The 24560-nt window shown below is 38.0% G+C and overlaps 1 protein-coding gene across 1 annotated transcript; it reads left to right on the forward strand.

Annotated features, from left to right (window-relative positions):
• The first annotated feature begins 4457 nt into the window (after positions 1 to 4457).
• On the forward strand, positions 4458 to 23189 carry wipf1a (WAS/WASL interacting protein family, member 1a). The gene is made up of 8 exons (NM_001128295.2): positions 4458 to 4504; positions 12359 to 12446; positions 12737 to 12866; positions 13001 to 13135; positions 15306 to 16202; positions 19790 to 19987; positions 21192 to 21296; positions 22895 to 23189. The coding sequence occupies exons 2-8, from the start codon at positions 12396 to 12398 to the stop codon at positions 22939 to 22941; spliced, it is 1563 nt and encodes a 520-aa protein (NP_001121767.2). The 5' UTR covers positions 4458 to 4504; positions 12359 to 12395; the 3' UTR covers positions 22942 to 23189.
• The last annotated feature ends 1371 nt before the right edge of the window (positions 23190 to 24560 follow it).

The raw sequence follows: 24560 nt of genomic DNA on the forward strand, positions 1-24560 counted from the left end.
CGTCACAGCGGAATGAACCGCCAGTTTATCCAGCATATGTTTTACGCAGTGGATGCCCTTCCAGCTACAACCCAGCACTGGGAAACACCTACCGTATACAGAGTTGCAGTCACACACACTACAGCCAATTTAGTTTATTCAATTCCCCTATAGCACATGTGTTTGGACTATGGGGAAACCGGAGCCCCCAGTGGAAACCCACGCCAACACTGGGAAAACATGCAAACACAGAGACGCCAACTAACCCAACCGGGGCTCGAACCAGCAACCTTCTTGCTGTAAGGTGATTGTTCTACTCTCTGTGCCACAGTGACACCCTTATCACACAATATTACTGTATACAATTACAAGTACAATACCAACAATTGTTTTAATAGCTTTTACTCTAAAAAATGGTGAACTTTTATATTTATGCATTCAGTTATGTATTTATAACGTACATTAACATATATTTTACATACTTATTTACATATAATGGCTGGAAACTCAACCAAACAAAAGACCTTGAATGTTATTTTTAAGCATTTTGTATTGCGAGGACACAGGGCATGTCCTCATAAACCACCTCAACACTGTAACATCTAGGTCATACCAATGTCAATATACAAATATCCTCGTAAACCACCCAAACAAGTCCACACACACACACACACATTTTGGTTTTTCTCCCTGGCGACGGGTGCTGTGTGCTGATTGGCTGGCACAGGTTATATGGCATTCTGTCAGACTATTGTTTACATGCTCCACATTTGTCTCCATTCTCCTTTTACCTCCTGTCTCTTCTCATAGATACATTTCCTTATTCTATTCTTACACATCGAAAAGGCCAGTCAGAATGCAAAACCTGCTTTATGCACGCACTGCACACACTGTAAGGATTTAATGTGTATATACAGTGGGGGAAATAAGTATTGGATACGTCATGTTTTCTTCCTAGGAATAATATTTCTTAAGGAGCTGTTGACATGGAATTGAACCAGATTTTGGTGAAAACCCAAACAATACAAACATAAAAATATAACAAAAATAATAGAAAAAATAGTTACAATAACAATGAAATGACAGAAGGAGAAAGCACTGAACTGCTGAAATGTGTTTAATACTTTATTTAAAAGGCTTTTATTAATGATGGCAGCTTAAAGACGCCTCTCATATGGAGAATGAAGTCGCATGCGTTGCTCAGGTGTGAGTTTCTCACAGACTTCAACAGAGTGTCAAAATCTTGATGATTCTGTGGGTCTCATCTATCAAATCTGAGCTTTATGTAGTATTCTCTATTGGATTCGGACCAGGTGATTGGCTGGGTCATTCCACAAAGTCTCCTTGGCTGTGTTTTGGATCATTGTCTTGCTGAAATGTCCACCCTGGTTTCATCTTCATCCTCCTGCTAATGTAGATGTTGGACTGAAGCAGCTGATGTTCATTTACACTGAGGAAGGGCAGAGGATTGCTGAAGAACCACTGAGAGATTTCAGCTGCTGTCTGGGCTTTCCATGTCTTTCTACACCTCCCTTTCTTCATGTGTTCAATACTTCTTCCCTGCATCATTTCATTTTATTACGCATAACTTCATTTGTAAACTAATTAGTTTTGTTTTCTTTGCATGTATGGATTTATTTGTCACCAACATCTGGTGACAAGTTCAAGTCAACAGGACCTTTAGAAATAAGTTTTCTGAGAAAAATGCTGACGTGTTCATTACTTATTTCCCCCAATGTGACTTTATTGTTACCCGTAGGTAGATTCTTGTTGCAGCAAAGTTTGGTATTTTGATACAAACAATTAAATCACACATATACATAATGTATACATGTACAAAAGTACATTATAAAATATTACAATTTATTCAGAGCGACAATAGATGATGGGACAAAGCTATTCCTGTAATGTTTTGTCCTGCTAAAAAGCATCTGATCTGGAGTTTCTTTCTTCTGTTGAACACAAAGGAAGATATTTTGGATAGTGCTGGAAACCTGTAACCATTCACTTCCATAGTATTTGTTTTCCCAACTATGAAAATCAATGGTTACCGGTTTTCATCATTCTTCCAAATATCTTCTTTAGTGTTCAACAGTTGAAAGAAACTCATTAAGGTTTATAACCGCATATGAACAAATGCATTTTAATATTGGGTGAACTACCCCTTCAATTGTGGAATTTACTAGCGATTTCTTTGCAAATGCAACTATTGCTGAAACAGTTTTTCTACACAAAAATGTATGTTCTTTTTTATTTATTTATTTATGTATTCATTCATGTATTCATCCTAATCCGTATTTAAAACGTATTTATCCTAATCCTAAAGCTACTTGTAATTTTAAGCAATAAACTGTTTATAACTCATTTGAACTTACTTTTAACATTTATTGTCATTTTAAAATATATATATATATATATATATATATATATATATATATATATATATATATATATATATATATATATATATATATATATATATATATTAAAAGTGCGTAAAATACACTAGCTACTGTTTTTTCAAATAATAACAAAGCATTTAATAGTGTGCAGTATGCAATATCTTTATTTCCTGTTCGCTCATCATACTAAAATTAAAGAATAGTTTTACATGCTGAGAGATTTGCATACTGCGCACATTATAAACCATATTTAGCAACATGTTGGCAAGTGTTTGTAAAATGTGACAGGTTCTCTCTCTCTCTCTCTCTCTCTCTCTCTCTCTCTCTTTTTTTTCTTTCTCTGCTGCCCCCTGCAGGACAGCAATGGCATTGAGGATAATTGACTCATCTATCCTTAACCAAACTGTAAACCCAAACCATTAAAGGGGCAGTTCACTCAAATTGTCTTCAGTTATTCGTCCTCCAAACCTGTTTGAGTTTCTTTCTTCTGTTGAACATATACTGAAGAATGCTAAGGGGAAAACACTATTGAAGTGAATGGCTTCAAGTTTTTTGAGAGGGATCTGGATGCAGACCTGGTGCAGTCCAATCTGAGCTGCATCCAATGCTTTTTAATGGGCTCACCGGTCACACTTTACAAAAAGGTTCATTAGTTAATGTCAATTATTGCATTTATTAACATGAACAAATGTTAATGTTAGTTAATGAATACAGTAGTTCATGTTAACTCATGGTGCATTAACTAATGTTAACAAGCATGGACTTGGATGTTAATAATGCATTAGTAAATGTTCAATTATGATGAATAAATGATGTACATGTGTTGTTCATGATTAGTTCATGTTAGTAAATGCATTAACTTATGAACCTTATTGTAAAGTGTTACCGGCTCACCTAACCCCACCCCTAGCAGTGATGTCACTCGCTCCATTTGAGTGCATTGTGTCTGACATTGCATCCCGGAGTAATGCAGTCTCAGCTTGCATCATAAAGGCTGCATCCAGACACTATTGAGTTTTTTTCCCAACATTCTTCAGAATATCTTCTTTTGTGCTCAACAGAAAAAAACTCAATTTTAGTACCACTTAAGTGTGAGAGAATGAAAGAAAATGTCCCTTTTAGGGTGAACTATCCCTTTTAACCCCTTTAAGACACTTTATATAATGTGGAACAAACTTTTTAAGGCTTCTTGGTTCTTTTGAAGCTTTAGATTTGAAGCCACATTTACAAATGATGTTTGTTTTGGTATGCTGAGCATTTAATTCAATGACAATTCACATGAACAGCAAATACTATGTTTTTAATTTGGAGGAAATGAATACTTTATTCAGCAAGACTGCATTTAATCCATTAAAATTAGAGTTTTGTTTAATTATTTTTTTATTTAAAGGTGTCATTCATGCATTCGTTCATTTTCCTTCGACTTAGTCCCTTATTTATCAGGGGTGGCCCCAGCGGAATGAACACCAACTATTCCAGCATATGTTTTACAAAGCCGATGCCCTTCCCAGTACTGGGAAACACCCATACACACACACACATATACACTACGGCCAATTTAGTTTAATCAGTTCACATATAGCACATGTGCTTGGACTGTGGGGGAAACCGTAGCACCCACGCCAACTCGGGGAGAACATACAAACTCCACATAGATACTGACCCTGGGACTATAAATAAACAAATAAAGCTTAAAGAGGGAAATCATTTTATTTATTTTAAAATTAAATAAAAACAGCTTTTATTTTAGCCGAAATAAAACAAATAAGACTTTCTCCAGAATTTAAATGTCGTCACATAGTAAACAATGCCACTTAAATATAAATTGGGGGCCAAATTTGCAGTAAAGTGCTCAAACTGATGGCCATGTCAGATCTATTTTCTCCATATTAGTCACACAGTTCCTGTTTCTGTGTTCTGGGTTCATAAGTGGAGCTCGTCTCTGTGTTTTTTTCACAGACGCTGTGTGAGGAAATGCATGTGGTCACATTCGTTTGCATGCGTCCGCTCGTAGAGTTGCATGAGAAGTGTTGGCAGCAGCAGCACGGCACTCTCTGATTGGCCTGCGGAGGAAAACGTTCACCCAAACTGCGGATCTGTGGAGTCCAGATGCTCGAGCGCAGGTGAGTGTGTGTCTGAAGGGCAGGAGTGGTGGAGTGATGCTTCGAGGTCTGGATGAAGTTGTGCTGTATAGAGAGCGACAGAGATGCTGTTTGTGTTTAAACTCAGCTGCACCGCAGAGGAAACTCAGCAGAGGAAATGTAACTCACTCTCTGGGGTTTCACACATGCTTTTGAACATCCACGGTGGGTCAAATATGGACAAGCCTAACCGTTGGGTTAAAAAGTGTCATTAGGATTAAACTGATTAAAAGTTGGGGTTGTTTTTATTTGACTCAATGTGGGTTATAACAGTTTCAGAGTGAGCTAATGCTGTGTTTTCATTCATTATGATTCAAATGTATGTGAATTGTAGATGTAACGTTTAATAAAACTGCCACTGGAAAAATTAGAAGTTGTTTCAACTCACTTTTGGGTCAAATATGGAATTAATGCTTGTGTATGGAGTTGGGTTTGTCCAATGCTGCATTTTCATGCATAATGATAAAAAAAAAACCTCCTTGAAAAAAACAATAGGTTGTTTTAACTTAATTTTGGGTCAAATAAACCCAACCCAATTATTGGGTTTGTCCATATTTGACCCAATGTTGGGTTTAAACATTCCAACATTTATTTTTTTTTAAAGTTAGTTAATGCTCTATTTTAATGCATATGGACAAACTTAACCATTGGGTTTAAAAAGTGTCATTTAAATTGAATTGATTGAAAGTTTAGTTTTATTTATGTTTGACCCAAAGTTGTGTTATAACAACCCAGCATATTTACAGTGAAATATAAACTGAGGTAATGCTGCGTTTCCATACAGAATAATAAAACCATTTGATGAAATTGATAGGTTGTTGACTGAAAACTCAATTTTGGGTCAAATAAACCCAACCCGATTGTTGGGTTTCTCCATATTTGACCCAATGTTGGGTTTAAACAGCCCAGCATTTTTTTAAGTAAGTTAATGCTCTATTTTGGGTCACATACAGACAAACTTAACCATTGGGTTAAAAAGTGTCATTTAAATTAAACTGATTTAAAGTTTGGTTTTGTTCATGTTTGACCCAAAGTTGTGTTATAACAACCCAGCATATTTAGAGTGAAATATAAACTGAGGTAATGCTGCATTTCCATAAATAATGGTAAAAACCATTTGATGAAATTGATAGGTTGTTGACTGAAAACTCAATTTTGGGTCAAATAAACCCAACCCGATTGTTGGGTTTGTCCATGTTTGACCCAATGATGAGTTTAAACAGCCCAGCATTTTTAAAGAGTGAGTTAATCCTGCATTGTCATGTGTTTTTCAGAAACAGAAACAAAACAAAAATGTCTATGCAAATCATGTGTGTGGAAGACGTACAGTACTGTGTGTCATAACTGCACTTTATGATTGGTTGTTTCAACTCAATTTTATGTCAGATATGGACACCCAACCAAGTCTTGTTTAAATTCAATTGATTAAAAGTTGGGTTTGTTCAAATTTGCCCAAAGTCGGGTTGCAACCATCCAGCATTTTTAATGCTGCCTAAAAATGCTGATTTTGGAAGTATTGTTTATTAAAGCTGCCCAATGGAAAATTATTGGTTGTTTCAACTCCATTTTGGGTCAAATATAGAGGTAAAGCTGAGTTTCCATGCATAATTATTAAAAACTAAACTGCCCTTGAAAAAAACGATAGGTTGTATCAACTCAAATTTGGGTCTAGTAAACCCAACCTAAGTGTTGGGTTTGTCCATATTTGACCCAGTGTTGGGGTTAAACAGCCCAGCATTTTTTGAAGAGTGAGTTAATGCTGCATCTTCATGCATTTTTCACAAATAAAAACAAAACAAAACAGAATTCCTTTGCTAATCATGTCCGTGCTGTATACAGTGTGTCATGCCTGTGCTTCAAAAAACTGTGATATTTCAGCTCAACGTTGGATCAGATATGGACATTGAGTTAAAAAGTGTTTGGTTTTGGTTATAATTGACCCAAAGTTGTGTTATAGCAACCCAGCATATTTAGAGTGAAATATAAACTGAGGTAATGCTGCATTTCCATACATAATGGTAAAAACCATTTCCTAAAATGATAGGTTGTTGACTGAAAACTAATTTTGGGTCATAAACCCAACCCAGCTGTTTGGTTTGTCCATATTTGACCCAATGTTCAGTTTAAACAGCTCAGCATTTTTTGAGGAGTGAGTTAATGCTGCGTTTCCATGCGTTTTTCAGAAATAGAAACAAAACAAAACTGAAATGTCTATGCAAATCATGTGTGTGGAAGACGTACAGTACTGTGTGTCATAACTGCACTTTATGATTGGTTGTTTCAACTCAATTTTATGTCAGATATGGACACCCAACCAAGTCTTGTTTAAATTCAATTGATTAAAAGTTGGGTTTGTTCAAATTTGCCCAAAGTTAGGTTTCAACAACCCAGCATATTTAATGCTGCCTAAAAATGCTGATTATGGATGTAATGTTTGTTAAAACTGCACAATGGAAAACTATTAGTTGTTTCAACTCCATTTTGGGTCAAATATAGAGTTAAGGCTGAGTTTCCATGCATAATTATTAAAAACTAAACTACCCTTGAAAAAAACGATAGGTTGTATCAACTCAAATTTGGGTCTAGTAAACCCAACCTAAGTGTTGGGTTTGTCCATATTTGACCCAGTGTTGGGGTTAAACAGCCCAGCATTTTTTGAAGAGTGAGTTAATGCTGCATCTTCAAGCATTTTTCAGAAATAAAAACAAAACAAAACAGAATTACTTTACTAATCATGTCCGTGCTGTATACAGTGTGTCATGCCTGTGCTTTAAAAAACTGTGATATTTCAGCTCAACTTTGGGTCAGATATGGACATTGAGTTAAAAAGTGTCATTTAAATTGAATTGATTAAACATTTGGTTTTGGTTATAATTGACCCAAAGTTGTGTTATAACAACCCAGCATATTTAGAGTTAAAAATAAACTGAGGTAATGCTGCGTTTCCATACATAATGATAAAAACCATTTGATAAAATGATTGTTGACTGAAAACTCATTTTTGGGTCAAATGAACCCAACCCAGCTGTTGGGTTTGTCCATATTTGACCCAATGTTGGGTTTAAATAGCTCAGCATTTTTTCTTTAAAGTAAGTTAATGCTCTATTTTGAGTCACATATAGACAAACTTAACCATTGGGTTAAAAAGTGTCATTTAAATTGAATTTATTAAAAGTTTGGTTTAGTTCATGCTTGTCCCAAAGGTTTTTTTATAACAACCCAGCCAATTTACAGTGAAATATAAACTGAGGTGATGCAGTTTCCATACATAATGATAAAAACCATTCATAAAAATGATAGGTTGTTGACTGATAACTTAATTTTGGGTCAAATAAACCCAACCTGATTGTTTGGTTTGTCCATATTTGACCCAATATTGAGATGAAACAACCCATCATTTTTTGAGGAGTGAGTTAATGCTGCATGTTCATGCATTTTTCAGAAATAGAAACAAAACAAACTGAATTTTCTATGCAAATCATGTGTGTGTGGAAGATGTACCGTAATGTTTGTCATAACTGCACTTAAACAGTATGATAGGTTCTTTTAACTCAGTTTTGGGTCAAATACAGATAAACCCAACCATTGGTTAAAAGTGTTATTTAAATTTAGTTGATTTGGATTTGTTTAAGTTTGGCCCAAAATTGGCTTACAACAACCCAGCATATTTAGCGTTGATGCTGCGTTTGCATTGATTTTTTAGATGAAATGTTTGTTAAAACTGCCCAATGGAAAAATTATTAGTTGTTTAACTCAATTTTGGGTCAAATATGGACAAACCCAACCACTGGATAAAAATAGTGACTTAAAATTTTTTTAACACAACGTCTGGGTTTGTCCATATGACCCAGCGTTGGGTTAAAAAAACCTTGTATAGTAAATGTATCGTTTTCACTACCTTTCAGAATTTTAAGATGAGTATAGTTGATTATGATGAGGATAATATTTGGGATATACATCTTTTTATGGTCTATTTAACATATTCATCTTTTCATGGTCTATTTTACATATACATCTTTTTATGGTCTATTTTACGTATACATCTTTTTATGGCCTATTTTATGTATACATCTGTTTATGGTCTATTTTACGTATACATCTTTTCATGGTCTATTTTACGTATACATCTTTTTATGGTCTATTTAACGTATACATCTTTTTATGGTCTATTTTACATATACATCTTTTTATGGTCTATTTTACAAATACATCTTTTTATGGTCTATTTTACGTATACATCTTTTTATGGTCTATTTTACGTATACATCTTTTTATGGTCTATTTTACGTATACATCTTTTTACGGTCTATTTTAGGTATACATCTTTTTATGGTCTATTTTACAAATACATCTTTTTATGGTCTATTTTACAAATACATCTTTTTATGGTCTATTTTACATATACATCTTTTTATAGTCTATTTTAGATCTACATGTTTTTATGGTTTATTTTACATATATATCTCTTTAAGGACTATTTTAAATCTACATCTTTTTATGGTCTCTTTTACATATACATCATATTTTTGTCTATTTACATCCACATCTTTTTTAAGGTCTCTTTTGCATATACATTTTTTATGATCTATTTTACATATGCATCTTTTTATGATCTTTTACTTGTACATATTTTTATGGTCAATTTTAAATCTACATGTTCTATGGTCGATATATATTATATTTATATATAACTTTTTAAGAGTTATTTTACATCTACATCTTATTAAGATCAATTTCACATATACATGTTTTTCTGGTCATCTCTGCACCATATTATTATTATTTTTAATATGCAGAGAGTGCGTATTTGGTGGCGATCTGCTCTCTGTGTTTATTTCTGTTTTAGTCTCTGGAAGTCATTGGTCTCGGTGTGATCACTCGACAATCAGATAACAGCTTTTCACAATTTTGCAACAGTCTGAATTGAAGCCCGACTCGGGGCACATTTCTGCAGTTTGCAGTATTTGCTAAAGTGTAGTTTTCTCTTGACCCTCTTCAGGTGTGAGAGCTGATGTTGACTGACTGAGATGCTGGTTGTTATAGTGTTAAACCATTGTTAAAAGTCCCATGAAAATAAAATAAAGTTTTTTAGATGTTAGTACCACCATTAGCCTAGTAAGGATATCTACAAGCTAGTGTGCTCTATAACAGTAACAAATATTTGCATTTCGAAAATATAAACATCCAAAGCTTTTCACTTTCGCCTAAATGAACCAGCAATATTTTTTGACATCACTTCATCAAATTTTCTGACCAATCAAATGCTCTTTAGTATCTGACATGCCCCGCCCCCTTCAAGATGCTTCTCATCCATTAGATGCGGTTGAGCTCAACCACTCAAAAACAAAACACTATTGGCTGTTTTAAAGGGGAGGAGCTATACTATGTTCCGCCCTTTCTTCATGTTTTAGTTGAGATAACATCAAACATTGAATAAAAAACTGCACATTTCAAAGCACTTCACAGGACCTTTAAAAAAGCTGGTTGTTGAAATGTTGTTAAAGAGGCTGGTTATTAAAGTGTTGCTAAAGAGGCTGGTTGTTAAAGCAGGTAGTGGTGGTTTTGGTTTGATGTGTGGTTCTTGTGTTGGTTTCAGTAGCCGTTCTGCTGTTATGAGGAAATGGGTGGATCAGCCTAAAGCCACCAGCACTGCATGGTTTTTCATGATGCATGAAAACTGTCGGGGTTTTACTGCCTAAAATATCCATTGTTATTATTTATAATTCTATTTATTCTATTTTTGATTCTGATTGGCTGGACGGTGTGCAATAAAATCGTTTCAAGTGTAATTGTTTATCTCCTGATTAGTTAGTAAGGAAGTTAGGGTTCATTTTATTTTATTTGATAGATTATGTAGTTTTCTTCTTTCCATCAAGTAGAGAACTTTTTGTTGTTTTGGATTGAACTCCATTCAATTTATTTAGTTCATGTTATTCAACTTGCATTGAGGGTTTCCTCTTTAGATCATTTTCTTTAATCTTTTAAGGTTGTTCATACACACACACACACACACACAAACTCCACTAATATTCTGCTGCATACTTGTGCTGCCCTAGACAGGATAAGGGAACGTAACAAATGTCTGTGTGTAATCAAAATTGTGTAAAAAAAAAAAAAAAAGTTCAGTTTTCAGTGTTTAAGTTGAATAATCACTACTGAGAGTCCAAACACTGAAGAGCAAATCCATCGATGCGTAGCTCTACAGATCCCGAACCATGCAAGCCAGTGGCGACAATGGCTAGGAAAAAACTTCACCAATTGCTGAAAGTGAAGGATAAAAAACCTTGAGAGAAACCAGACTCAGTTGGGCCTGACCATTTCTCCTCTGGCCAATCGTCTTGTGCAGAGCAGCAGTGTAGGCACCGGAGGCTGGACAATGCTGGACCTCAGCGAAGACTCGTCTGTCCCTGGAGCATCACAGTAATCAGTCTCATGCTCTCCACTCCTCCATGACCACCACAGCAGCTGCTCAGGATACGGCCTGGTCCAGGATTATGGAAACCTTGGGATCATCTCGTCGCTGGTCTTGGATCGAATCAGTGGCGCTGCATTGTCTCCGAGGGCCTCGGGATGAGTATCCCCAGGTGGAAATAGAGAATAAAGAGAATAATTAGCATAGCTGCTGTTTATAGTGTATATAAACGAGATGCAAAAACGTTCGTGAAGCACTTTTTAACATCACCAGCACTCATGTAAAAAGTACGAACATGATGATTTTGTGCCTCAATTTATTTTGTAGCTTCATGGAAGACTTTTGATTGAAGAAGCCCACAAAGAGTCATCATTCTTTATTTATTATTTTATATTAGTTTCAGGTTGGCTAATAAAGGAGGCCAAAAAAATTATTTAAAAAAATTAAATGAATTTTCATTGAAATTAAATTTGTAAGGGCACGTTTGCTTTTTGGTTAGATAAAGTTACAATTTTTATCTTATCAATGTGCTCAGTTTGATATTGGGGTAATTCGTAACTTTTTGAATTTGTGGCTAATTAGTAAGAATTACGATTCAGTACAAAATTCAGTACGATTTGCTCATCACCCAATGACGGTTGGGGTTAGGGGTGAAGTTAGGTGCCACGCCTCCTTTTTAAAATTGTACGTTTTCGTATGACTGAACTCGTACGAATTAGCCACTAATCTGACAAAACGTTTAATGCTTAAGTTTCCTCGTGAGATCAGTGTGGATTTTTCCTTAATTAATATAATTTCAGAAAAGTCATATTTGTCAATCATGATGGCTCAGTGATTAGCACTGTCGCCTTACAGCGACAGGGCGCTGGTTCGAGTCCCGGCTGGGTCAGTTGGCATTTCTGTGAGGAGTTTTGCATTTCCCCGTGTTTGTGCGGGATCCCTCCGGGTGCTCCGGTTTTCCCCACACACATGTGCTATAGGTGAATTGGATGAACTGAATTGCCTGTAGTGTATGAGTGTGTGTGTGAATGGGTGTTTCCCAGTACTGGGTTCCAGCTAAAAGGGGATCCGCTGTGTAAAACATATGCTGGAAAAGTTGGCGGTTCATTCCACCGTGGCTACCCCTGACGAATAAAGGGACTGAGCCGAAGGAAAATGAATTATTTGCCAATTCTAAATTGGGAAATCATATTAGCAGACAGAGACTATTTTTGAAGTCATACTTGCATGTGATTTCAGATCGAATATTCAAACTAGTGTGGCAAACAATATTGGAATCATAATACAAGTCGTCACTGTTCAAAAATTGAACGAATAAATATAAAACAAACTTTACCTCAATGCGTTTGACAGCGTCAGCATGTATTGAGCCGAATACTGGTTGTTGTTCATTAGCTGTTCCCAATGTGTTTTTGTGCTCTCAGTCCTTCAGGTTAAAAGGGAAACGACAGAAAAGAGAAGATGCCTGGACCTCCACCACCTCCGCCTGGACCTCCTCCTACCTTTTCTCAGGTATCACATCATGGTTCAGATAAAGTAATGAAGTAAAAAGTTAATGAACATTTCCCAGTAGCCCTTAATTCATGTGTGACTTTTTTGAGTTACTGTTGAAGATTTTGGCACATCAAAAAATGCACCTTTTTGGGTCACCATAGGAGGATTTGGGAAAAAAAAATACACAGTTTACTGTTTAACAAACAAACTTTTCAAGATTCACAGATGTTTACTTCTGATCTTAAATATGGGAAATGCTACAATGACTTACTTTTGATAACATGGAAGCTATAATCATATGATAATAGGCAAACACAGAGAAGCCGAATCTGAGCAGGAATGAGCAGCAAGGGAGGAACGCTTTACTTTCAGACATCAATAAAGGGGCTCGACTGAAGAAAACCATCACCAATGACCGCAGCGGCCCAGTGCTTGACAGTGAGTTCTGAAAATACTACTATACACAATATAAGTGCACTCTATATACACTCCTACTACCGTGTACAATACACACATTACACAAAACATGCTTTTTTAAGGAACACTCCACTTTTAACTGTTCATTTATACAGAGCCCAAAGGAGGTGGAGGTGGAGGAGGAGGAGGTGGAGGAGGAGGTTTTGGGGGCGGAGCTTCAGGTGGAATGGGCGGCCTGTTTCAAGGAGGAATGCCAAGGCTGAAATCAGCAGGAAACCGAGATGGCAATGGTAATCATCATCCTAACATTAATAGTCATTCAATAATACAGTAATACAATAATAAGCTGTAAATAAAAGTCGGTGCTGAAATATAATTGGGTAAACCGGCAGTGGGCTGGTTACAGAGACCAAAACAAAGACAGACATTCAAACACGAGAAGACTGGCTTTAAAGACCAATCACTCTGACTTATATGAAAACTACACTGCACTACACTAGGGTGTATTTCCAACTCTTAATAGAGTTTTCCCAAAAGAGCACTCCAATGAAGTAAGCAAGTTTCCAACTGAAGAAAGAGCAACACAGTTGGTTTTCACACGTCTCTTTTGAGATGCTGTACTGACGGTGTATTTCTGGATGTGGTCGTTTCCTGTCTCCAGGAGATGGACACAATTGATGTGTCACATATCTAGGGGACAAGCATGTTGAAACAGTGCTAGGACATGACTGTGGCTGCTCTGAGATCATCGATCAAAGCATTAAAAGTGCCAGTCCCCTTGGTTGCTACCTGCTTAGCACTTAGTGGGCTCACTGTGGGAGAAAAACTCACCACAGACTTCCAACTCATCCGCAGTACTCCCTGTAAAAGTCTCTTTCAAGGATAGTCTGTTCACTCTGTGGCCATATTTGCAATGCCCCCTGGGAGTTCATCAAAGACCAAAGACTTATCTAAATGAATGGGGTATCCTGAAATCTCAAAGACTGTTCGCTGTACTCAGAAAATCAGCAACCAGGATAGGTGTACGGGTAATGGTCCGAAATGACCTGTCCTATATTTTGTTGTTGCTTAAGCATCGATTACATTTATTTCCTTTTATATTTACATTATTTTATTTAATGTTAAGGTAAATAAACATGTAATTTCTAGCTTTGATGATAACCAGAGAATGCGGTTCGAAACACTGGTAGAACAGAGGCAAAACCTGTATCAAGTCTGGACACTTGAAGGACATGTATGTGCTGTGTGGTGATGTAATATCATTTCTCCTGTCACAATCATGAAACACAACAGTTGCCAAGCAACATGGTACAAACAAGAAAATCTGTGCAGAACCCTGCTCACTCCACCACGCAGTCCAGCTAATATTTGGGTGATTTGGAGAAGCCAAGGTGGACATGTTTACTTCTCTCAAATCCACTCATTTTCAGTTGTTTTATTCCCTGACCGAGGCACATCACCGCATGGATGCACTGGCCCAGAGTGGCTCTGCACAAATATGTGTGTCCAGCAGTGAACCTTCACAGACACCATGCAAGGTCAGGGAGTGCGAGGAACAGATCTTGCTTGTTGCACCTCTTTGGGCCAACCGAACCTAGTTTCTTGGTTTCTCACACACCTCCCTGACATGTTCCTCTGAGGAAGGACCTCGTTTCTCAGAGAAGGGGCACAATTTGGCACCTGCGTTCAGATCTATGGAGACTCCACGTGTTGTCCTTAGATGGGATGGGGAGGACTTAAATGACATACTACCTGCAGTATTTGACACTTCCACTTGAGCTAGAGTCCCTTCTACAAGGTGCAACTATGCCAAGAAGTGGTCTCTGTTCATTTACTGCTGCACTTCTTGCAAAAAGACCCCAGAACTTACTTGATTAGTGTCATGCTGTCCTTCCTTCAGAAGAACAAAGGCTGCCACTCTCCACACTGAAAGTTGATGTCAGTTCCTGAGATATGTCAGGAGGTTAAACTCCACATCCTGATAGAGCCATTTGATTACTTTGAACAGCTCAATTGCATTTGAACTCAAATTCTCGCACGAAAGACAGCTCTCATGTCAAGTTGCCTTCAATCAAGACCTGAACACTTAGCTGAATGCCCAATCATGCTTGACTCTTCTAATGTGGCATCTTGCAGGTGCACCTTCTAACTCATAAGAATGGGAGTTCCTGCACATGCAGATTATACTTACCAAATTAATAGTAATTTCATTGGCCCCTTTTCAGACAAGTCAGTGTGACTGGTCATCTAAGTGGATCCCCATCTATTGGTTATGATATAATATCTCTGTTCCCTCCTTTCAGGAACTTAGACATTCTCTATTAATGATTGAATCTTTGTTATTTATATACAGTAATTATAATCCAATTTAGAATTAAATCCTATTATGTTTTCCATTATGCTATAATTAATTGTGTTTCTTTATATTCTTGTGCTCTTATTTTTGTTTCATGAAAACAGTAAGAGCACCAATGCCCCCTTCAGGCGGAAGGTTCCCAGCACCTAGCAGCCCAGCTGGAAGATTCCCAGCTCCCAGCAGCCCTGCAGGAAGCAGACCACCAGTCCCTGGTCCAGGACGTCCTTCTCCTGGGAGAGCCGGACCACCACCCATCCCATCCTCATCACGTTCACCCCAGCACAGCTCTCCTGGAGGACCACCACCTATTCCTGGAGGACGTCCACAGGGTTCCTCACCCGCACCACCACCCCCAAACTCATCAGGCAGACGAACAAGCTTTCCTCAACCTCCAAGGGAGTCCCAGTCCTCCTTCCCTCCACCTCCAAGAGAGTCCACCTTCCCTCCACCCCCAAGAGAGTCCTCCTTCCCTCCACCCCCAAGAGAGTCCTCCTTCCCTCCACCCCCAAGAGAGTCCTCCTTCCCTCCACCCCCAAGAGAGTCCTCCTTCCCTCCTCCCCCAAGAGAGTCACATTCCTCCTTCCCTCCTCCTCCAAGAGAGTCCCAGTCCTCTTTCCCACCACCCCCAATCCCTGCAAGTGGCCGGCCTCCATTACCATCAATCCCAGGCAGGCCTCAAGCAGATGACTTCCCTCCACCTCCACCGCCTGCCGGAGGAAGAAGAGAGTCATTCTGTAGAGACGGACCTCTACCACCACCTCCACCATCAACTGAGTGCAAACCAATGGGTTCTCAGAGGCCAATGGGTAATGCACCTCCATCACTGCCTCCAGGGAGAGGGGGAGCACCACCCATCCCACCATCCTCACGGGATGAGCTCAGCTCTAGAGGAGCTTCACGAAACAGCCTTCCTCCTCCACCACCACCGGGACGCACTAGTCCTCTGCCACCACCACCATCCAATGAGAGACCCCCTCCAACAGGAAAATCTGCACGCTCAGGTGCGCATTTATAATTCATTTCTAGTGTCATGATATTACAGGATTGATTCAAGCAAAAAACAATTACATCATTATCTATCCTCATGTTGTACCTGAGGTTTTCATTCATATTTGGAAAACAATTTAAGATATTTTAGTCCAGGAAAGGAACCAAAACATTGTCAAAACATTCCATGTGACTTCAGTTGTTCCTTTGTAATCATACAAAGCTCCAAGAGCACCTAAAAACCGCCAATGCTTGCCAATGTTTTCTCTTCAACTGTGCAAGGTGACAAGCGCATTTACCATGGTTGAACCATTGAAGTTACATCGATTGTTTTGACTGTGTTTTTGGTTCTTTTTCTGGACTTCTCAACTCATGACTCTTGCTGTCTATGGAGGAATTAATTTGGAGCTTTCAAATGTTATTTAAATATCTTAACTTGTGTTCTGTAGATAAATAAAGGTCTCAAGGAATTGAAATAAAATGAGGGTAAGTAGTTAACAGAATTGTTATTTTTGGGTGATCAAATTTGTTCACACCGAAAGCTGTGAGAGCGTCCAAGGTTGCTCTGGCTGCCTTGGCGACAACTCTGTCTGCCTTCAGCTCCGGCGGCGAGAGCGTCAAAATTCACTACATCGATCTCGTATTTAATAGGGCCATTGCAGCATATCAGTTACATTCCTGCATAAAACAAGTTTCTAGTGTGAAAATGTTGCGCACTTCTTATCAGATTCATTTAACAATGGAAGATCAAGCTGCATGTGCTTTGGCTTTGCTTCACCTAATTATCCAATGTGTCCATATATCTAAAATATCCTGACGCAGCAATACTGCTTTGTACTGTCGCATGAGATTCCCGCTTTTTTAAAGATATATAACATTAATGCACATCAGTAACTCGCCAGTAACTTATTTAATGCATGTTCCTGTAAGAAAACATTGGAAATATTGGAAATCTGGCGACCGCAATCAAACCTTTGGGAACAACTGTAGTCGAAACCAAAGTTGGCAGGTCTGTGTTCTCTGAACTCCTCTCAAGCGTTGGACTTCTGATTCTGATTGCTTGCCGCTGAACTGCCTCATAGCTCATTACCATAAAGTTGACTTGATTTCAACTCTCTTCGACGGCCACACCAGCGAAGACGCGCCATGCTGCTCCTCACTGCTCCTCACCGCTTATTGCCGTCGGCTCTCATTGAAAATGAATGACTTCCAACTACTTTGACGTACTTTCAGTGTGAACGTATGGTAAGCTGTAAGATCTCGCCACCAATGCAACGACGGTAGCCAATGTCATGCCAGAAGAGTCTTTGCATAAGCAACAAAGCAATGATAGAATAAATACATTTCTTTTCATCTGCAGTATTACCACTTTAAATTTTTGGACCCCAAATATGAATATGTTTCCAAATTGAATCAGACTTGAGTAAACTCAAGGCAACAACACAGTTGGGTTTCATTTCTGCAAGTTGTTTTGCTTTGGCTTGCTGTGTCCTGGCCTTTAGATGTACACCCTTGAACTGAACGCAATATTATTTCAAGAGGTCATGATCAATCAAATCTTTACTTCTGGCTACTTCTATATAATAATTTTGGTTTAGTTACGATACATAGATCCCAGTTAAGGCACCCTATCTAGGTTAGTTGTACAATGCATTGTTGTCCTAGATCAGGGGTCACCAATCTCGTTCCTGGAGGTTCGGTGCCCTGCAGGGTTTAGCTCCAACTTGCCTCAACACACCTGCCTGGGTGTTTCAAGTATACCTAGTAAGACCTTAATTAGCTGGTTCAGGTGTGTTTGATTAGGGTTGGAGCTAAAATCTGCAGGACACCGGCCCTACAGGAACAAGTTTGGTGATCCCTGTCCTAGATAGAAAAAAAATTCCCAAGTACTGAACTAATGCTGGCTCCAACTGGACTTTATTCCATTACTAACCTGATGCGCAGAATGTGATAACAAAGAGGCAACAAAACTCTATTTTTTAAATGAGTAATTAAAGAGTGATCAAAATAAATTCAAACATAATTTATGAATCAGGTAAACAAGTAATTCAAAAGCCAGCTTAATCAGTATAACTCATGAATTCTAATCTAACCAGTTAAAAACATTATTGAATCAATAAAATTGGTAAAACAATGGCGACATGGTGGCTCAGTGGTTAGCACTGTCTCCTCACAGCAAGATGGTCACTAATTTGAGTCCCGGCTGGGTCAGTTAGCATTTCTGTGTGGAGTTTGCATGTTGGCTCTGGGTGTTCTGGTTTCCCCCACAGCCCAAACACATGCTCTATACGTGAATTTAATTAAATAAATTGGACAGTAGTGTATGTGTGTAAATGAGTGTGAAAGTATGTTTCCCAGTACTGGGTTGCAGCTGAAAGAGCATCCGCTGTGTAAAACATATGCTGGATAAGTTGGCGGTTCATTCACCCTAATGAATAAAGGGACTAAGCCGAAGGAAAATGAATGAACGAATGAGGACCATGTCTTAAATTTACTCAAATTTGAATCCAAATTTCAGCTTGTTAGCATTAGCTAATGCACCATGTGCTAATAAGAACTAACACCAAACAACTGTATTTTCATTAACTAATGTTAAGTCACATGAGAAATAAATGTAATGTTTATTGTATTTATTAGCATTAATGCAACCTTTTTGTACTGTGCTACCCATTTTTGACAGTACACAGAGTTTTGAAGTTGCTCAAAATCATGATGTGAAAGCAGTGTTGTCAACTTAGCGACTTTGCTGCTAGATTTAGTGACTTTTCAGATCCCTTTACCGATTTCAAAATAGTACCTAGCAACAAATCTACCCAAAAGTCTTGATAACAATAGTTCCCTGATATAGCCATGCTTTGTTTTAAAGTTAACCAATTTTTGACCAGTTGTTCTGCTTTTGTGCTTAAATGACTCACTATCAAAACAAGCTTTATTACATTAATTTAATTACCATTTTATTGACTTTATTTTATTTGTACGTACCATTTTATTGACCAATTAACTTGTCTGATTTAATTTATGTCTGAGAGATTGATTATGTACATCTACACTACGCTGTATCTACACTATTTTACTGCTTTTTAATGATAAACTTAAATATATCTCGAGCAAACATGATACAAAATATACAAACAGATGCAAATAGGATGTCAGTAACATGCAAATTTGTGCTTGAGGTCATACAGTGGCACAGACATTCCATTCCATTGAAAATAGTGGGTAACACTGTGTGAAAGTACAGCTGTAAATCTATTTTTAAAGTTCCTCTGAAACGTTTTTTAACATCTACAGGATGTTCTCAAAATGATATCCACAAAACTGGCCAAAATATCGTATTACATATGCCAGGCCTGTATTGGGAGCTGTATCCTTGTTAGTAAGCACTACATGCTGTAGGGAAGTGATGTGCCATCTACAGTATGTTTAATTTGAGCTGTGATCAAAGCCAAATCCTATTGGCTGTTTTTTTAAAGAGAAGGAGCTACTCAATGTCCAACCCTCTCTTCATATTTTACTTAACATTACATAAAACATTTAATAAAAAATTGCACATGTCAAAGCCCTGTTTTTTAAAAGTTGGGTGATTGTTCTTTTGCTCCAGGTTCTCTTCCGCCTCCTCCACCTGCAGGAGGAAACAGAGGTGGAGCACCTCCTCCAGTTCCTCCTCCTAATCGTCCTGGTGGATCCGGCAGACCCTCTTTAGTCCCAGACCCTCCAGCGCCTAGAGTGCCTAGCTTCCCCCCCGCACCACCATCTGACTCCATCAATGGCTACCAGTGTCCTCCACCGCCAGTCTCAGGTACGACCCGATTCACCCCAAATTTAAACCTTTCTGGTCCTCTTAGGCCCAATCCACTACACCTACCCTTGAAACAGAGTAACCCCTACCCTTACTCTTGAAATAGAGTAGCCACTACCCTTACACCTACCCTTGAAACAAAATAACTCCTACCCCCACACCTACCCTTGAAACAGAGTAACCCCTACCCTTATTCTTGAAATAGAGTAGCCCCTACCCCTACACCTACCCTTGAAACAAAGTAACTTTTACTCCTACCCTTGAAACAGAGTAACTCCTACCCCTACACCTACCCTTGAAACAGAGTAACCCCTACCCCCACACCTACCCTTGAAACAGAGTAACCCCTACCCCACTCTTGAAACAGAGTAACCCCTACCCCCACACCTACCCTTGAAACAGAGTAACCCCTACCCCCACACCTACCCTTGAAATAGAGTAACCCCCACACCTACCCTTAAAACAGAGTAACCCCTACACCTACACCTACCCATGAACAGGTGACGGTGACTCAGTGGGTGGCACAATCACCTCACAGCAAGAAGGTCACTGGTTCGAGTCCTGGCTGTGTCAGCATTTCTGTGTGAAGTTTGCATGTTGGGGTGGGTTTCCTCCGGGTGTTCTGGTTTCCGCCACAGTCCAAACGTTTACGCTAAAGGGGAACTGATGAACTAAACTGCCCGTAGTGTATGTGTGTGAATGAGTTTGTATGAATGTTTCCCAGTACTGGGTTGCAGCTGGAAGGGCATCCGCTGTGTAAAACATATGCTGGATAAGTTGTCGGTTCATTCCGCTGTGGTGACCCCTGATTAATAAAGGGACTAAGTCGAAGGAAAATGGTTGAATGAATGAAGCAATGAATGCATGAATTAAGGAATTAATGGACTGTAAAAACACAGACACACACACACACACACATACACATACACACACACGCAGACACACACGCACACACACACACACAATGGAAGTCAATGGGAACCAAAACTGTTTGGTTAACAAGTTTTTTCGAAATATCTTTCATGTTCAGAAGAAGAAAGTCATTCAGGTCATTCCATTCTCAATTTGGGGGAACTTTTGCAGCTCTTCATTGATCTCCGCAGACAGTATTGACTTGAAATTGAATCAAATAGAAAGTGTGCGATGGAAAAACTGAGTGCTAATATAGTTGTTATTGACTGATGTGTTGTATTTCTTCCATCAGATGAGTGGGGGATGAGGTTTTCTTTCCACTCTCTGTCTGAATTACCTCCACCAGAGCCATACGTCTCCTTCTCCAAGTCTTACCCGAGCAAATCTGGAGGCAAAGGTTTGCGTTTACTGTGTTTACTACAGAATGAATGTTCATTTAAAGCAGTCTGTTGTTCTGAATCTAGTATTTCATTCTGTTTACTGCTTTTACAGTGGATATGCAATATTCAGCATGCTTTATACAGCTGTGTTCCCCAACCGAGGTGTTTCTTTAAAAATGACACTTTTACGTCTGGAGTTTTGTGCGTTGGTGTGAATGATCACATTGACGCCCTTTATTTAGTCACAAGGCGTTAAACACTGACAGAAAACGCAAGCTAAAAGTGTCCCGATGTGAACAGGGCTTAAAGTAATGACTGTCTAAAAAGAGCTATTTACTGTCAGTATGTGGCACAAATTTTATTTATTTCGCAAAATATATATCGCAGAGCAAAAAATATCGAAATCCCAAAATTCTCCAAAATTGTTTATTTTTATTATTTAATGTCAAAATTATCTACTTGTAGGCACCAGGGCCGGAGTGGGACTCATTTTCAGCCCTGGAGTTTTAAGCCAGACCTGCCCACCGAGGTTCACGACTGATTCCAATTCAGTTTCTAATGACACTATCATGTCTTTTTCAAGAAAACTGCTGCTTTAGAAATTCTAATGTTCAACAGCCCTAACAGTATTTTATGTCTTAACAATAAAAATGAAGAAAAAAATAAATAAATAAATTCAGGGGAGATTCAAACACGGATCCTCGCCATTGAGACGCAATGTGCTTACCACTGGACCACATTGGTGCTATTACAATGAGAGTAAAAAATAACTCATGACTTGCGACCCTTAGGACACAGCACTACTTTCTTTTGATGGCTCAATCTTTTTCTCCTATTTTTAGATTTCTGATCAAGTTATGTCAGATTTATTAATGTAGTGAATCATTAGATTTTTATTGAGCAGGTGTATTATTCATTTTATTCGAATTCTTATATTCACTAAGGTGCCGCTGTTTGGGGTCGATAGTTACATTACATCATCATCATTAACGTTAGTTAACCTGCAGGCTGCATTTTTCTCACGGGGCTGCGAGAAAATAAATAAAAAAACGGCACTGCGGCAAAATAATGATTAAAAAGAGAAAAGCTATGGTCAAATAAGTAAATAGAAGAAAAAAGTGTGACTGCTGAGAGTGCAAGCAGCTAGGGACACCGGCCCTCACGGCCAAAAAACAGACCGGCCCACCGGGAATTCTCCCGGTCCTCCCGATTAGCCAATCCGGGCCTGTAAATAAAAGACTGCATTTTGGTCACGGATGCACACTTTGCGAGTCTTCAAGACTAAATAAATAAAATACGCTGTTTTCCAAAGAAATCTGGTAAAATATACAACAATTGGCTAAACTTGCATTGGGCGGGTTAAAAAAAGCAAAACAAAGACAGCCGTTCCGACAAGTAACATACGTTTTAAAAGCAGATTATCTGACTTCAGCATTGTTTTTGAGCTAAACAAGAATGTCCACTTAGCATGTTTCTGAAATATCTGCAAACATATTATGGTATTTTTATGCATTAGAAGAGTCATAAACTAATATAGTAACTTTAAATTGGTTCAAAGTGTAAAAACGTTCAAAGTGAGTAACATATTTTTGACTGTGTGTCTTCTTTTTTTCAGGAATAAAAGATAGAGGAGCGCCACCTTTGCCACCAATTCCCAGATGAAATGGCTTGACTTTACTGCTGAATAATGATTGAATTCTGTCCATTGTTGTTTCATGCATTTTGAAAATATCAGTTTAGAAATACATCATTAAACTGCATTCTGTCATCAACTGAGAGAAAAGTTTGCTTAACTTGAAGTTTCCAATGGTACAATTTCCAAGTTTAAAAGCCTCTTAGGATAAACATGAAATAGGGTATATTCCAAGCTAGTGTTGTTCCCATACTAATAAACATCCGTTGACCTGTTATTGTGAATCTTTTTCCATTTTATGCAATTCCTTTTACAGCATCGATGTGTAATGTCATTAAAATACATTCAGTTAAATAAACTTTGGCATTTATTTAGCTGTTTAAGTGTAAATCGAGACAAAAAGCCGTTTACTTGCACGCGCCCGTCAGAATCGGCAGGCTAGCGCAGAAGCTCCATTGAATATACTGGGGTAAAATAAATGCTCATTTTATAAAGACATGGCGGGGGGAAATGTTGTTTAATTCAGTGCTTCTTGTACAATCTGAGACCCACTTTATATTGTTTATCACTCAGCCAGTGGAGATCGCTGATTTTTAAAGAAAACAGACCTTAAATGCGCTGATTCTTGCATTGACATACAGTTCACCAGAAGCGCTTTACCCAGGTTACTGGCAAATTAAAAGTCCTATTAGATTGCTTAGGCATATACTGTGGGGCCATTGTGATCATTGTCTTTGTAGTTTATGCCGTTGTTTTGCCGCAACATCACAGAAATAAACAACTCACTCTGATTACGTACCCCTACATACATATTACATATACATATATATATATATACATACATTTTTGGCGAATCCACCAGAGACTGCAGTGTACGCTTTTTTAGATCTCAAATTTCGTGTAGTTATGACACGGGCTGAATATAAATGTGAAAGTTGCAAAGTGTTAAATGTACAAAATGTTCAAATAACGCTCTCCAAAAACTTTCCTTTGAAGTTTTACATAGAAGACTAAAATACTGTTAACCCAACATTAACCAAATTAACCCAACGTTAATCAGTGTCATTCAAATTTAATTGAAAAATCGAACCCAGCATTGTTTGTCCATATTTGAGCCAACATTTAAGTAAAACAACCCAGCATTATTTTTAGCTTCAGATAAACCACAAAAAAATGTGATGTGTACCCTTTACCGTGGCCTACTAATTATAAAAGGACAAACATGAACACTGATGAAAGCCAAAAGGTCATTGATGTGTTTCCCGAGGCCTTATATAATAGCATTTTATATTTTATGTAGAAGCTATTTTAACAGTTTTACTGGAGAATATCTGAAGAACAATGTTGAAACTACACTGTGTTATCTTGTTTCCCTTAAAATTGCATAAACATCCAAAAAACAAAACACCAAAATGACTATATACATAATATAAGTATGCTATAAATTATATAAATATACAAAATAGCATTAGATACATAACTTCAACATTATTTAGACTTAAAAAAAAAGTTTACACTTTATTTCAAGGTTACAGTGAAACTATTCTACTGATAAATATTGATTATTGACATGCTATAGGCTCTTTATGGTTATGGTTAGTACCATGCAATCATGCATAGTCAAGTTTAATTAGTACAGTAAATGCAT

Source organism: Danio rerio, chromosome 9 (genome assembly GCF_052040795.2).
Source record: "Danio rerio strain M-AB ecotype USA chromosome 9, GRCz13ab, whole genome shotgun sequence".
In the NCBI taxonomy this organism is placed as follows: domain Eukaryota; kingdom Metazoa; phylum Chordata; class Actinopteri; order Cypriniformes; family Danionidae; genus Danio; species Danio rerio.

Bases quoted from the DNA above. Each gene is read 5' to 3' on its own strand.
- wipf1a (NM_001128295.2), top strand. From the start codon at position 12,396: ATGCCTGGACCTCCACCACCTCCGCCTGGACCTCCTCCTACCTTTTCT. The intron at 13,136-15,305 runs GTAATCATCATC...TCATGAAAACAG, and splicing joins AGGAAACCGAGATGGCAATG to TAAGAGCACCAATGCCCCCT. The intron at 21,297-22,894 runs GTTTGCGTTTAC...TCTTTTTTTCAG, and splicing joins GAGCAAATCTGGAGGCAAAG to GAATAAAAGATAGAGGAGCG.